Source organism: Eubalaena glacialis, chromosome 15 (assembly GCF_028564815.1).
Source record: "Eubalaena glacialis isolate mEubGla1 chromosome 15, mEubGla1.1.hap2.+ XY, whole genome shotgun sequence".
In the NCBI taxonomy this organism is placed as follows: domain Eukaryota; kingdom Metazoa; phylum Chordata; class Mammalia; order Artiodactyla; family Balaenidae; genus Eubalaena; species Eubalaena glacialis.
In genome coordinates, this window is record NC_083730.1 from 75,925,601 (window position 1) to 75,942,226 (window position 16,626).

General features: G+C 42.2%; 1 protein-coding gene across 1 annotated transcript in view; it reads right to left on the reverse strand.

Moving 5' to 3' along the window:
• Nucleotides 1–12,535, reverse strand: part of PIWIL3 (piwi like RNA-mediated gene silencing 3) — a 29,595-nt gene extending 17,060 nt beyond the window's left edge. Inside the window, 9 exon segments of the mRNA XM_061169260.1 lie at nucleotides 2,555–2,666; nucleotides 4,655–4,852; nucleotides 5,499–5,579; nucleotides 6,240–6,358; nucleotides 6,838–6,842; nucleotides 6,965–7,183; nucleotides 7,735–7,863; nucleotides 10,021–10,153; nucleotides 12,377–12,535. Coding sequence (XP_061025243.1) covers nucleotides 2,555–2,666; nucleotides 4,655–4,852; nucleotides 5,499–5,579; nucleotides 6,240–6,358; nucleotides 6,838–6,842; nucleotides 6,965–7,183; nucleotides 7,735–7,863; nucleotides 10,021–10,153; nucleotides 12,377–12,535 — 1,155 coding nt within the window.
• Nucleotides 12,536–16,626: the final 4,091 nt, after the last annotated feature.

Consider the following 16,626-nt stretch of genomic DNA (forward strand, 5'->3'; position numbering starts at 1 on the left):
ATGGAGGATGTGTCCTGCTCCAGAAAAGGGTCCGTAATCTCTACTACAGCTATGGATTCTAACCTCTTCTTTCCTTCAGGGATTTTGTTCCTATCATTACCCCTCATTTATCTTGCCTTCTGTATTAACAATTTCTCCTTCTCTATTGGACAATTTATACCAGGATAAACACATACTGTAGTATTCTCTAACTTAAAAAAATCCTTCGTCTACATAGCATTTCTCTTCCCTTCTACAGCAAACGTTGCTAAATCTCTCCTTCAGTACCTTCCACCTGGACTTCAATTCCCACCATTACACAATTTGCTCTTGGCAGTGAACTCCATGCTATCAAACTCAATATACTCTTCACTGTGTATTTTTCCCCCAGCTCTATTGAGGTATAATTTATATACAAAAATCTGCCCATAATGTGTACAGTTTGGTGAATTTGGGCATATGTATACACTCTCATTTAACCTCATCTTAACATTTTACAGAGACGCATAGCCTTCTTTCCTGAAATACTTCATTCTCTTGGTCATCTATATATTCTGCCTAGGTGACTGCATATCAGAATCCAAGGACTAGGTAAGAGCTAATAATTCGCAAAACGAAAACTCCAGGCTTTACACCCTGGGACTCCAGACTCATCGGCATGCCCAAAGAGCATACTTTATTTACACCCTTTGGCAGAGAGATGATGAACTCACCACATCTGTACACGAAAGAAAAGAGTGTCCACTTAGTTAGGTTCAGGCTGTAGGACTGAATTTTAACAAAGAAATATGAGTGAAAGTAGTGCATCAGCCTATCACTTTCAGTCTAAGGGACCTAAGAGCCAGTATGCTGCTTCCACCTCTTTTCTTCTAACATGACAACCTTGGAGTCCTCTTGTTGAGATGGTAGAGCCACAAAATGGTAACAGATGAGATCACTGAGTCTCCCTGACTCTCATTAGACTTTATTCAAGCCAGAAATAAACCTTTTAAAATTAACTTACTGATATTTCAGTTTGCAATTCCATCTGTGCCTATCTCATCCCAGAACAATCCCCTCACTTATTACAACCAAGCCTTCACTATGTCCTCTCCATTTTCACCTACTTCTCCCACCCTGCTCCAGGCCACCATCATCATTTCAGTCAACTGATTTAATAACCTCCTCACTGATTTCCCTGCCTCCCATTTTTACCCCCATACAGCCCATTCGCTGTATATTAGACAGAAATCTTACAAATATCTACATAGTATGACTTGACAATAAAATCCAATTTACTTCTCTAGAGAACACTCCAGCCTAGTTTGGGCTCTGGGTACACCATGCCCACCCTGAAAATAGTGCCTTTGTACTACCTCTTCTCCCTCATCCGCACCTAGCTTGCTCCTTGCTGCCATTTACATATCAGCTTCGCAGAGAAGCTTTCCATGACCTTGCAGACTAATAGCCACCAGACATTCTCCATAATACCACCCAATTTTAATTATCTCCATATCCCTTATAACTATTAGAATAGTTTTCTTCTTGTTTGTCATCTGTCTGTCTGCCATGAGAATGCAAGTGCCTTGAGAGCTGAGAACTAAATTGTCTTACTAATGTATACCCAAGATATACAGTAGGCACTCACTAAATGCTTTTGGGATTGAATGAACAAGCAATAAGTGTGAAACACAAATGAGGATAATGTCATAATAACCCTCCCTTGAAGGGTTGTCAGAGGGCTATGTACCTGCAATTGTTCCAAGTAGCTATGTTTTGAGTCCCAACATAATACAAGCTTTTTAAAGAAAATCATCCATTTATAAGTTCTTTCCATTTGCCACAAATATCTGCCATTCCTTTAATTACCTTTCTCTCATCTGCTAAAGCTAGAAAACCAACCTCACCAACTGGCCTGAGTTTATTTGTGAGCACTCAAATTAAAAATAGAGGAGGGACTTCCCTGGTGGCACAGTGGTTAAGAATCCGCCTGCCAATGCAGGGGACACGGGTTCGAGCCCTGGTCCAGGAAGATCCCACATGCTGCGGAGCAACTAAGCCACTGCAATGAGAAGCCCGCGCACCGCAATGAGAGTAGCCCCTACTCGCTGAAACTAGAGAAAGCCCGTGCACAGCAACGGAGACCCAACACAGCCAAAAATAAATAAATAGAGGAATCCATGAATTATGAGATTTAGCATGTAACAGACATCACCTCAGATTGTAATTGGTCATTTTTTTCTTCTTTTTGAACCAAGTTCTGTAGGGCTGAAACTCCTACATAAAGTTCTCTTTTCTGAAGTATTACCGTATTTTATTTTCTACCTAACAATCCATCTACATGTTTAAAACAACCATAGCCACTTCTAAGCCTGACAGGGAGGGCCATCTTGGAGGCATTCTAATTATGTGACATTACCCTATACACAAAACACTCAAATACATGGATAATAGATATAAGCCAAGCTATAATACCCCAAAAGGAGAATATATACAACTACATATATATGTGTCTAAATAAGACTTGAGAAATATACTTAACTGTATAATATGAAAAATTTTAAGACAAATATGTTTGAAGAAATAAAATTTATACCTCCCTGTAATAGTCTACAAAGGAGGTTTCACTGCCATCCGACCTTGTAAATGTAGAGCTGGGAGACTTTTCCCAAGTAATATCATCCACCCTGTAGGTTCTGTTGTTATACCTGTGGAATAATCGTAATATATGGTATTATTCCTGACGTTATTGCATGGAACCATGTAAGAAAGAAGTGGTTTAAAATCCTACAAGTAATTGCAGAATATATAGCTTTGTTAAGATTAATTCACATAACATGCAATTCACCCATTTAAGTGTGCAGTCCAGTGGTTTTTAGTGTACTTACTGAGTCGTGCAACCATCACACGATTTTAGAATATTTTCATCACCCAAAGAAGAAACACCTGAACCGTGAGCAGTCGCTCCTTGTTTCCACCCAATTCCCCCAGTCCTTAAACCACCACTAGTTTACTTACTGTCCCTATGCATTTGCCTACTCATCACGTTTCATATAAATTGAGTCATATATTATGTGATCTTCCCCGACTGGCTTCTTTCACTTAGCATAATATTTTCAGGGTTCATTCATGCTGTAGCATGTATTGCTACTTCATTCCATTTTATTGACAAATAATATATCATTGTATAGATATACCACATTTGTGTTTATCCATTTACCAGTTGATGAACATTTGGGTTGTTTATGCTCAAGCTATTATGAATAGTGATGTTGTGGACATTCATATACCAATTTTGGTGGATATGTTTTTATTTCTCTTGGGTATATAACCTGGAGTGGAATTGCTGGGTCGTATGGTAATGCTATATTTAGCACATTGAGGAAACGCCAGACTCTTTCCCAAAGAGGCCATACTTATACCAGCAGTGTATAATGGTTGGTTTCAATTTTTCCACATCCTTGCCAACACTAGTTAGCATCTTCCTTTTTAAATTTTAGCAATCCTAGTAGATAGGAAGTGGCATTTCATTGTGGCTTTAATTTGCATTTCCCTGATGGCTAATGATGTTGAGCATCTTCTCATGTGATTATTGGCCATTTGTATATTTTATTTGGAGAAATGTCTATTCAGATCCTTTGCCCATTTTTTAAAGTTGAGTTTCTTTTATTGAGTTGTAAATATTCCTTATGCATTTAGATACAAATTATTTACTACATGTGATTTGCAAATATTTCCCCCTGTTCTGCCAGTTGTCTTTTCACTTTCTTGACAGTATACCTTAAAGAACAAACATTTTATTTGGTTAAGTCCAATTTATTTGTTTCTTTGGGCATTACCTGTGCTTTTGGTGTCTTATCTAATAAGGTTTTTGCCTAACTCAAAGTCAAGATTTACTCTTATGTTTTATTCTAAGAATTTTATATTTTTACCTCTTTTAGTTAGGTCTATTTTGAGTTAATTTTTTAGTAAATTTGAGTTAATTTTGTGTATCCTGTGATGAAGGGGCAGGTGAATATCCAGCTATCCCAGCAATACTTGTTGAAAAGACTATTCTTTCCCTGATTGAATTGTCTCCATACCCTTGTTAAAGTCAACTGACTATAAAAGTGAGGGTTAATTCATGGATTCCCTATTCTATTTCACTGACTTTTAGGTCTATACTTATACCAGCGTCACACTGTCTCGGTTACTGTAGCTTCATAATAAGGTTTGAAATTAGGAAGTGCGAGTCTTCCAACTTTGCTCTTCTTAAAGATTGGATTTAAGGTTACTTAGCCAAAACATCCTCTTATCAATTTAAGATTTCTGGTGTAGAGGGAGATTAAAAATAAAAACTTCCTTCAAATGGAAATTTGCTAGTAGATTATAATTAAGCACTAATTTTTAAAAATAGCTAGACAAAGAGAAAGGAAAGGAGAAATTTGGAAGATGCATACTCTCTTCAGTGCAAGTGAGCGTTCAGAGCCAACAACTGAATTAGCAGTAGGACTCACAAGAACCGCAGAGTTTACAGTTGACATATGTTCCTCTCCCATGCTGTATAACCAGATGAGAAAAATTATCCAGTGATTCTTGCCATTTCCATGCTATTTCTACTTCTGAATGTCTACATTTAATCATTCAAAAACCCTAGGAACATCTCTAATGAAAAAAAGTCAAAGTGATTGGATAGGTTTCCAAAAAGCAGACTTACTTTGTAAGAACAGATGACCCAACTAATTTTTTAAGAATTTTCTCTTTTGCATCTTCTCCTCTGGCTTTTTCACGAGTGTGTGATATTAAATCATAAGCAGTTTCCATTCGGAGCAGTTTATGGCTCACATCAGCACAGAGGGTAAGACCAGTTTCATATGGAAGAATGGAAGTAACATAGCCAGGCCAGATTTCCAATCTGCAAATAAGTTAGATGTGGGTGTCAAGATCCCAGCTCTGGACGTAAAGCCAGGTATTAGGGAACCTAAACTCACTGTCTAAAATTGATACTTTTAGAGTCAGTTTTAATCTCTTATTTTTAATAATCACTGGCCTTTTGAAGGACCTTCAAACAGAGATTTTTACCAGATGCGCTAGTTATAAGTAATACATCTTTGTTAAACCATTTTTATTATCATCTATGGGCTTAAACTATTATATATACTCATATGTGAGGATATATATGATATATACATATGTAAATTATATACACGTATACTAAGGAGTAATACATACACATAGACACAAGTGTTATGATTGACAATATTTTCAGAGAAATTACCCAAGTTTGAGATGATTATTTTGATTTTCTAAGGTTTATACAACAACTGACAATCTTAAAGTTTATGCTTATCATGCTAGGATTTTTAGAGTACATTTAAAATTTTAAGTTTCCATTTTAAATTGTAACTTCAATTGTAACTTAGTTGTTCAGTCATTGGATAGTATTTAAAAGATCACTTGTAAATCATACACCACTTCAAATGAGCAACTGTCTCAAAAGCTTCTATGATTATGTCTGCAGAATGTGAAACTTTCCACTTCATACAACACTTCATACATACCTATTCTTGTAGAACTCAGTCTTCTTACTTTTATTGTAATAGTTGTGACCAACTTGGTTCAAATCCATCTTCTCCAACATTCTAGAAATTGGAAGAATAGGTTTTGTTGAAAGTGCAGTGAATATTACTAAGCATTTGTTAACACACATAAGGATGCATTAGAGGGGGAAAAAAATCTGTCAGTGATTTTGTTTATACTAACAACACAAAACATCTGATAATGACTGTTAATAACAAGTAAGTTACATTATTGAGGTGCATAATGAGGTTCATTTAACCTCAAATTTTCTCTTTCATAATATAAAACAGTATAACATGGAAAGGACATCAGTATGTCCTTCATTCCTAGAAATGAACTGAAATATCTTTTGCAGGCTACGTGTTCCAAGTTTTAATTTTGACTATTTGTTCATTACAGTGAATCTAGAACAGAAAACAAGTATATTTGCTCTAGAAAGAAATAAGCATGGATGTACAAAGTTGATGTCTGCTACTCCTTCTAGACAGGTTGCAGCCATGGGAAGTAGGGGTGGGCAGGGAGTAGAATATGGAGGAAATCCATGGAATTTGCACATGCCTAGCTGAGGCTCCAGTGTCATTTCATCTCAAAAGATTCTTCACCCTCTCAGTACGTGGGACTTGTCAAGAACACAAAATGCTAGAAGCAAATGGCTGTGTTCAGCATCACTGACACACAGTAAAACGCAACTGAATCTCAAGCAAACAATGTTACTAACATACCTTCTAAAGAGAATGTTGTAATAGCGTAGGCAATCTGGCGAGGTGGTCTGTAGTTCTCTGGAGAGCTCAAAGGTTATCTTCACAGGCTGGTTCTTCAACTTGCTGACCACTTCCTTTTTCTGAGATAAAGAAAAAAGGTCCCGTAGTTCTTCCAAGGAAACTAAGCTCCATTGTGTGACAAATCCATTGCGTGCTGTCCAACACAGCACAGTGGAAGGACCAATCCTTCCCAGAAAAAGGCACATGCAGGTGGAAAATGTGATTTACAAGACAAAAGTAAAGAGTCAGAATTAAATATTTAAATCAAAACTTTTTTTTACTTAAGCAAGCTCCTATAAATTATTTGGTTCCTTGATGTAGAAGTTTATAGGATAAAATAGGAAGTCCTTCTCCCAGTGTTTTTTTCTGCTAAAGTTTTAGAGGGAACAAGAAATTTTAAAAATTACTCAAAACTTCATTATCAGCATTTGAGACATATTGTACCATTAAAAAGGGTAAAAGATATATTTTTTACCTTTGTATTAAATTCAGTTTAAGCAGTGAAATGAGACACTAGAGAATATCAATGATAATCAAACATGGCATGTGGGTTTGTTACAAGTCCTATGGGCAAGGGATGTTCAGGATATCTCCACAAACTCTTGCACAGGAATAGTGGGAGTTTGGCTCTAATAGAGTGAAAAATGGGAGAGAAAGAGCAATGTCAGGAAAATGTAGAATATTACTTAACCGTTTCCCTAGTGAGTGAAGTAATAATAAAGAGCTTCCATCACATATACGACGATGTCCCAATAACTTTTCAAGTTCAGAGAGTAAAGCGTCACGTTTTCTTCCATCCTCTATGTCTGGCGTATAGATGACATTGTACTTGTATAAATTCCTGTGAGAACAAGACTTCAGCTGGACATGGTTTGAAAATAGCATTACTGGGCTACCTAGCGTGCCTGAAAAATGGAGCCACGTGTTAATCATGAAACAGAGTGGCTGATCAGACCCCAAACAATTTGGACACCACAATATTAAGAACCAAAGTTAGATCCAACCAGGAGATTGACAACAAACAACATAAGCAATTATATACACCTGGCATCCAGAATCCCTAACATCAATTTAGGTGAATCCTTATGCAAGCCCACATTTAGGAGGTTCAAGGATCAAGGTATTTAACGATAATAAAAATAACAAAAGAAAACCTTTGCCAAAAGCAGGGGATTGGGGGAGGGGAGCCACTGTATGTAATAATGTTTAGTTTTCTGGGTTTTTAAAAAATCTCAGCGCAACCGAAGAACTGGGTCATTCTATCTTAAGTGACTATAAAAGGAAGAGAGGAAAATGAAGAGTACATCCAGGACTCTTAAGTCTTTGTTTATGCAAAAGTGAATGTTATTACAAAAATGTGAGAAGGTGAGAGGGTACCTCCACTTAAGGTGATGGTATAAAGCATCATAGACAGTTAAACAACTCTATAACATTGTATTGTTAACGACCAGCATACCTTTTGTTGACTGTCTAACATGGCCTAATTTCTGCCAAGTATTCACCACGAAGTCTCGATAATCCCTGCCAACATCCCTCCTCTCCCTCAGTGAGGATTCCTGCAGTCCAGATGCCAGTTGAAGTTCCTCTACATGTAAACAAGCATGAAACTTGTTAATTTACACAAAAAGGGAAATGTAAATAGAAAGGACAATATTACACCCCAGCTATTAAGAGTTAAGATTGTTTGAGGTAGAAAAGATATCAAAGGATCCCAACATTATTTTAGCAATGGGTCATCAGAAAAGAAGAGTCTTAGAAGCTTTTCCCAACAAGTCCCCAGTCCACATCAGTGTTTGCCTTAGCACCTCATTCCTCCCTGCTCTAATATTTGTCTTGTTTCATCTGGTTTTGGTTCAGAATACAAGATTCTTCAACTGGAATATTGTTCGACATTAAAAAACGAAATCTATGGGCTTCCCTGGTGGCGAAGTGGTTAAGAATCTGCCTGCCAATGCAGGGGACACAGGTTCAAGCCCTGGTCCGGGAAGATCCCACATGCTGCGGAGCAACTAAGCCCGTGCACCACAACTACTGAGCCTGCGCTCTAGAGCCCACGAGCCACAACTACTGAGCCCACGTGCCACAACTACTGAAGCCCGCCCGCCTGGAGCCTGTGCTCCGCAACAAGAGAAGCCACCGCAATGAGAAGCCCGCGCACCGCAACGAAGAGTAGCCCCCGCTCGCCACAACTAGAGAAAGCCTGTGTGCGGCAATGAAGACCCAACACAGCCAAAAATAAATAAATAAAAATAAATTAAAAAAAAAAGAAATCTTGCAATATGTAACAACATGAATGAACCTTGAGGACAGTCACAAAAGGACAAATACTGCATAATTCCACTTATATATTGAAAATAGTCACACTCAGAAGCGGAGAGTAGAATGGTGGTTTTCAGGGAGTGGGACAGGGGAAATAGAGATTTGCTAATCAACAGGTGTAAAATTAGAGTTACGCAAGGTAAGTTAGTTCTAGAGATCTGTGGTACAACATTGTGCCTATAGTTAATACTGTGCTGTACATTTAAAAATACAGTAAGAGGGGCTTCCCTGGTGGCGCAGTGGTTGAGAATCTGCCTGCTAATGCAGAGGACACGGATTTGGGCCCTGGTCTGGGAAGATCCCACATGCCGCGGAGCGACTGGTCCCATGAGCCACAGTTGCTGAGCCTGCGCGTCTGGAGCCTGTGCTCCGCAACAAGAGAGGCCGCGATAGAGGCCCGCGCACCGCGATGAAGAGTGGCCCCCAGTTGCCGCAACTGGAGAAAGCCCTCGCACAGAAACGAAGACCCAACACAGCCATAAAGAAAAAAAAAAAAGGGCTTCCCTGGTGGCGCGGTGGTTGAGAGTCTGCCTGCCAATGCAGGGGACACGGGTTCGAGCCCTGGTCTGGGAAGATCCCACGTGCCGCAGAGCGGCTGGGCCCGTGAGCCACAATTACTGAGCCTGCGCGTCTGGAGCCTGTGCTCCGCAACAAGAGAGGCCGCGATAGTGAGAGGCCCGCGCACCGCGATGAAGAGTGGTCCCCGCTTGCCGCAACTGGAGAGGGCCCTCGCACAGAAACGAAGACCCGGCACAGCCATAAATAAATAAATAAACAAATACTTTAAAAAAAAAAAAAAGTAAAAGTCTATTAATTAAAAAAAAAAAAACTTCCTTGTTAAAAAAAAAAAAAAACAACAATAAGCGGGTAGAACTCTATTGTTCTTACCACAATAAAAATTTTAAAAATGTTTTAAAAAGGTGGTTGGAGAATCAGATCTAAGGTTTCACTGCATTACCCAAATCCTTGGCAAACGACAACATCTGAGCCTGTGGGCTTACCTGTATAATGATAACCATTCACCTGTGAGGATAATATAATGTAGGTAAACATTTGAGGAACTGCTCAACCTTTCAGTATAGCAATTCACGAACCCAAGAAAAATCATGTTCCCCGAACTCCTAGTTAACTTATAGTTGTCATACCAATGCATTTTCTAAATCTGAAAAGCAATTACATTGAATTAGCTAATGAATAATGACCTCTATTTCTTTTTCCATAAGCCTTAAAATATAAGGGGAATAAAGCATTGATAGCCAGATGCTATCTGCAGGAGATAGTTGAGAGCTGTACATTCTTCCCATCCTGCCAAACATCACGGGAACACTGAGGCTGTCTGTCTAGGATTTTATCGCTGTCGCGTACCGTCACATATTAAACATCCTCTGCCCCTCACCAAATCTTTCTTCTTCCCTCTTTTTACCTGAAGGCTGAGGTGTTCCTTCTGTTCCTGTTGGTGGTCCAGCCCCAGCGAGGTGGGGTGGTCCAGCACCAGCCACATGGCTATCATCCCACAGCTGCTTGAGTCTAGGCTGGATTTGACGAGGTTGCTGAGCCTGCAAGTTTTTGGAGATAAAAATAAAGAGTAATGTTATCCATATGTTCGACCGTCACCCAAAAATTATCATATGCCTGCCATGTGCCATGATGCCATGTATCAGAGCATAAAGCAAAGGAACTTCCTTGAAAATCTCATATTCCAGTGACAGAAAATAAATTGATGACTAACTTATATGGCATGAATATGATAATTGCTAGGGAAATGAAAAAAGTAGAACAAAGCCAAGTATGGAAAATTGGGAGTTATTGGGAAGGTGGGGTATGAAAGGGGCTGGTTGCATTAATTGATGGGGGACAAAGCAGAGCCTCAGTGCGAAGTTGACGCTGAAACAAAGACTCGGAGGCAGTGAATTAACAAGGTTACACAAGCCTCGGGTGGAGGAAAGAGCAAGCTCCTAAGGAAGAAAGGTTGAAGGGAGAGCAAGATGAACAAGGAAGGGAGAAGCAGGAGGACTCGGAGAGGTAGTGGGAGGGAGGCCATCTTAAGGGAATCTCCTGTGACTCTGAGAAAATGGGAACTCTTACAGGCTGTGGGTTGAACGTGAGTCCAAGTTACTGGTTCTGTGCTGGGAACAGACTGAGGATGAGACCAGGGCAGAAGCAAGAAGACCAGTTAGGTGGCCATTTGTGGGGTCCAGCCAGGGATGCTGGTGGTTTGGCCCAGAGGGTAGTAATAGAGGGGATGAGAAATGATCAGAGACTGGATATTTTTTGAAAGTCAGGGACAACAGTATTTCCTGGTTGTTCATGTGAAGGGTTTGAGGTCAAGAGAGGGTGAATCCAAAGACTTTGGCCTAAACAACTGGAAGGAAGGGATTTCATCAGATGAAGTAGTTAGGAATTGTCTGGGAGGGCAACTCAGGAGCATGAGACATGCATGGGGATGTTCGTTTAGTGCAGGAGAGGGAACTTGTCCACGTACCAGATCGCACTTAAAGCCGTGATACTGATAAGATGACCAAGGGTGTGAGTGCCTATACCAAGGAGAAGAGGCCCAAGGACTAGGTCCTGGGCATATGGACAGGACAGGAGGAGAACCCAGCCAAGGGAAGCTATAGCAGTGGCCAGTGAGGTTGGCGGAAAACCAAGGGTGTGCGGTGACCTGACCACCACATGGAAGGAGTTAATCAAGGAGAAAAGAGGGCTCAGCTATTCCAAGTACAAGTGATAGGCAAGACCAAGGAGGACCTAGGACGGACCTGGGGATTTGACAAAGTGGAGGATACTGGGGAAGCCTGACAAGAGCCATTTCAGTGGAGCAATGGGGAGAGCACCTGATGGGAGTGAAGGGACGAGGGCGATAAGGATTGGAGTTCAGAGTAGAGACAAGACTTCTTTGATGAGAAGCAAAGAGAAAGGAAGTAACTGTGAGGAAAGCAGATGCAGGAGAGGATTCTTGTTGGATGGGAGTCAACTCAGCTGGTTGTAGGCAGATGGGGATGATCTAGGACTCGGGAGATAGAAAGGAGAATTGCAGGAGAGATGCCAGGGGATAGAGAATTGGCTAAGGGGCCCAGGAGATTTTTCCTTTAGGTAGGAGCAGAGCCAGTGCCCTAGGGTCTCAGGTGAGGGGCCAAGGCCAGGATGTGGAGATTCGGTGAAGACAACATTGAAGTTCTGCTTTGATGCTTTATTTGTCTCAGTGACATAGCAGTTGATGTTAAAGGCTGAAAATTAAGACGGAGGAGGAGCAGGAGGAAGGGTTGAGGCTTGAGCAGGTGGGGGAGGAGAAGAAACAGGACCTGATGGGGTCATGTGACTGCCGGCCAGCACCGGGACCCATCAGAGGTCAAAGCAAGACCCCCTAAAGCATGCAAAGTAGATGTGGGATAAGAGAGACAGAAATGCATAGAGACAGCAGGGATAGCAAATATTAAACAAGACTAAAAAAATCTATCCAACTCAGTCTGTTCAAACACTTGCCTGAAATTGTCCATTTTGAAATCACTCCCCAAAGAGGAGTCACTGGCTGAGACCAAGAGATGTAGATGACTTTCCATCCCCTGGAGGTTGTAAGAAAGTCTGTTTGCATCTATGAAGATGCACATGAAAGGGAAGCGGTAGAGAGGATATCCAGGTAGATAAAGCCTACCCACACCGGCAGCCGTAGAATCTGACTTTTCTTACAAGATGCATTAGTTCTCTCTCAGCAGGAGAGAACTCTAAACCTGAACTGTACTGACCCAGCAACGCATCTTTAGGAACATTAGGAAGCTCACTGCTGTGCCACATCTCACTATGTCAACGAAGCTCCGTGGTGGGTCGGTTCTGGGTACTTCAGGCATTCGGGAACCCCTAGCCACCTCAGGCTTAGCAGGCGCCACGGATGCTGGATTGCGCACTCTGCCTCGGGCTCGAACCCTGGCCCTGCCGGTCATTGCTGTCCGGAAGGCGATGACCCTGAAGGGAAGAGGCCCTTAAAAAACATGGTTTTGTTAAACATCTCTGTGTAGTTGCCTGGGAACTTTTTTTTAAACTATGACTTCAAATAAAGCATCAGGTTACTAGCTACACACGTTTTCCAATCACACCAACAAGAGGGGCTGCCCCTAAATTGTCAGGGCAGTGTCCTGTAGTAAAAGACAGGGGACCTGGGAAGATACTCATGGGAATTTAAGAAAATTGTTGATTATGTTTCTTTTCCACACACAGATTCACGAGACACTATGGTCAAAGTGCTTGCTAGTACAAGTCAGGTGTGTACTGGGTTCTTCTTACCTACTAGGCATCCCCATAGCACAGTGAGGAGCCCGGGTGTCCCCTAGACTTTCTCTAACACACACACACACACACACACACACACACACACACACACACACACACACACACACACCTCTGAACTGCTACTCCACCCACCTATCTCCAGTCTTGGTCCTCTGGACTCAGCCCACACAGCTCACCTACCTTCCTTCCTCTTCTGGAATTAGGAAGATCTGTGCATGATGCACCCACAGTTTTGTGCCTTCGGGTCCCTCTCCTCCAGCCCCACAGCGTCTGAGCGCCGATTTCTGCAGGGTTAGAGGTGCAAAGCTTCTTTCTAAAAGGGTTAGCCCTTCCCAGGACACAACCCTGTGCCCCCAAAGCAGTCACCAAGCAGGGGTGGGATTGGAGGGAGGACTAGCCTGGCCGCTTTGTGGGATGTGCCTCACCCCGAGCAGGGCAGGTGCCGGTGCAAGCCCACCTCAATTTCATTTTCAACCCTGCTGCCCAGCCTCTTCCGGCGCCGCCTCCATCCTGGCCCAAATAGGGCCAACTCTAAGCTGCACCTGGCGAATTAAGAGATGCTCTGAGTGTCAGTGGGATGGGAAGGTGGGAGGGGGAGTGGCTCTGCCTGCCCTTGGGCCCGCCTGATCCCGCCCATCAGCCATCCGCGGATTAACCTGCCGAGTGACTTTACCAAATGATGTGCAGTTGGAACTCCAGAAACTTATGTCCTTAGCATTTAATACTTGAACTAAATCCCTGCTGTGGCCAATATAACTCAGTTGTAGCTGCTGTGACTGTCTTTGGACTCAAACCTGGGCTCATCCCTAGTTGTCTCCCTGGCACAGATCCCTACAAGTGGATTTGCAGTGATATGTAAGCTAACTATTGGAGGTTGTTTTTGTAAATGATATTTGTTGTATCAGTCTTTTTGTTAATTGCCTCCAGGTTTCTGTCATTCTTTGGCTTTGCTGTTTAAAAATTTTCTTAAATCACTAATTCTTTTAATATTTTTACAGTTGCATTGTTTTGCATTTATATCCTTGATGCACACTGAATACCAATTTTAATTATGAAAAAGATAGTTATCTGACATTTGGATAATCCTCACCTTACTCACTGCTTTGAAATTCCATTGTTATCCTACAGAAACCTGTGTGCACGCCCAGCTCTAAATATTAACTCAATTCTACACTGTCCAGGGTGCTCCAGTAACAATATTTTGTTTGCTCTATCTTGAAATGATTAAAGACTAAAAAAGCCTGAATGTGTTAAGTGCTCAGAAATTCCTGGCTGTTCCTTTAAATGTATTTTTTCAAATGAACTTTAGAATCGTTGCATTGAGTTCTAGACTATAACAAATTCTGTTGTCCTGTTAATTTGAGGTTGTATTGAACTTAGACGTTGATTTAGTTCCCCGAAGTTGCAGAGTCCTCACTAAGATTTCCCTGGAATATCCTTGTGTTCATAAGTGATTTCAAGGAAGATGCCTGTGAGTGTTCAGGGTACTGCCATAGAAACCCGCCCTGGGTGCCTTCTGGGTAGTGAGCATGCCTATTGTGTGTTCTGGTTTAAGATTCCGGCTTGTCTGGTGGAGGGTAACTCAGGAGAGAGGGTGCAGGGAAAAGAGAAGACGATGAGAGGAGAAAACTCTGGAATGTTGGATTGGATGAGACACTTCCAGACATCATTTGTGGACACAGTCCAGTATTCAGGTGTAGCAGGTTTTTAGTAAATATTTCCTGAACCTGCATTAAGTCACATCTGGAATGCGTCTTTCCCTGAGTACCCACCTCTTCATGGTATTTGGGACTCATAACTAATGGCCACACCTGTAACAGAGCAGGACCCTTTGGGGGCCTTCCTGGGACAGACCTGCCCCCCATATCCTCTGCTTTAGCTCTTCTCTGAAGTTCCTAGATAATAGTATCTGGTGCACATTTCCTGAGTTGTTTTTCAGATGCTAAACCTGCCCCACCAAGTGGAAGAAATTAACTACTTGGTGACCATGAGCTCTTAGCCTCCAGACCTACTGGAGCCTGAGGATGAATGATGTTAACCCTTGTGACACTGCCCTGTTACTGTTACCTAATTAAGTTCTCTGGACCCTGCTTGGGCCCCAGCCTGGCCAAAGTTCTCTGCCACATTGGGGGAGGGTTCTTTTTCCATTTGTGTTAGAGTAGGCTGTTGACTGGGGAACAAATGCACAACCTAAAAGTTGAGAATTATGTTTTATTTGGTGGACTGAGGACTTCAAGCCCTGGAGGCAGCCTCTCAGCTAGCTCTGGGGGACTGCTCTGAAGAGACAAAGGAGGAGCCAGGATATACGGGAGTTTTTGCAACAAAAACCAGGCAGTCGGAACATCAAAAGATTACTGTTAATTAAAGGAAACCAGACCTCTCAAGTTAATGAATTTAGCTCTTTTCTATATATAGGAATATGCAAGAGTCCGGGCTCATTGTAATCATTCCTTTGGTATGAAACTTAGCTATCTAGGGCTGGTATCCTGTTCTTTCCCATCCTGAGCCCCCTGCGGGTGCACCTTTGGGGTGGCTGCAGTGGCTGAGGGCTTGGCAACAGGCAACCCATTTGTTTCCATCCTGAGTTCCCTCAGGGCTCACTGGGATGGGGGTGGGGTGGGGGGCAGCTGTAATGGCTTATGGCGGCACCATTTTCATCACAAGGCGGATAAGGAAACTGAAGCTGAGACTGACACAGCACAAACTTTATTCCTTGGCCAAAGAATGGAGAAGCGGGAACTAAGTTCACAGATCAACTTCTCGCCCACCTGGGGAGAGTGATTCAATTTGAAAGAGTAAAGACAAAGGGAGGAGGAGTGAAGCTAATGACAGGGAGGCATATGCATTATTCTACCAGGGAAGGGGCAGGGCTTTTTCCGAGGGAGTGGGGTGCCCCCCCCCTTTTCATCCTCTTTTTGGTCCTTAACTTCTGGCCCTGGCCGCCGGTAGGTGTGTGTCATTTAATATGCTAATGTAGTAAAACCAGCATATAATGAAGCTCAGAGGCTGCTGGAGGTCAGATTCCAGGCATCTTGGTCCTAGCTGGTTCCATCTGTTTTTTTTGTTTGTTTGCAGCTTTCTTTCTTATCTCTGGACCTTTAACTTAAAGATTTATGTTAACTCCTGCTAAAGGTAAGGGGGTTGGAGGTTTGTGAACAAACACCTGGGTCAGCTCTGGCAACATTACCTCACCATCAACCAATCAGAGAATTGTGCACGAGCTGACCACACACCCTGGGACGCCTCTCCCTCACCTTGCATTTAAAACTGTGTTGCTGAAACTTGTGGGGAGTTCGGGTGTTTTGAGCACTAGCTGCCCTGGACTCCTTGCTTGGTGCCCTGAAATAAACGCTGCACTTCCCTTCACAACCTGGTGTCAGTAGATTGGCTTTACTGCATGCTGGTGAGCAGACCTAAGTTTGGTTCTGTAACAAAACGGGCTCTTGTACAATTGAGAATAGCCTGGTGTGGTGCTGGGAATTCAATTATGAATGGCCCCATGAGACTTCTGAAAGACAATGAATGTGGGCCATGTAATCGCCCACCAAAATAATTTAACTGCTGGAGACAGGGATGCTGAGGTGGATACCTTTGCTTAGCCCCTGGAGGTGAGTAGGCAGAGTGGGGTCCAAGTCATAATTAGACCTCTAAGGTGGAGTGGGTCTACCCTGAAAACCAGAAAATAGGTACTGGTGAGGATGTGGAGAGATTGGAAGCCTTATGTGCTGTTGGTGGCAGGTGAAAT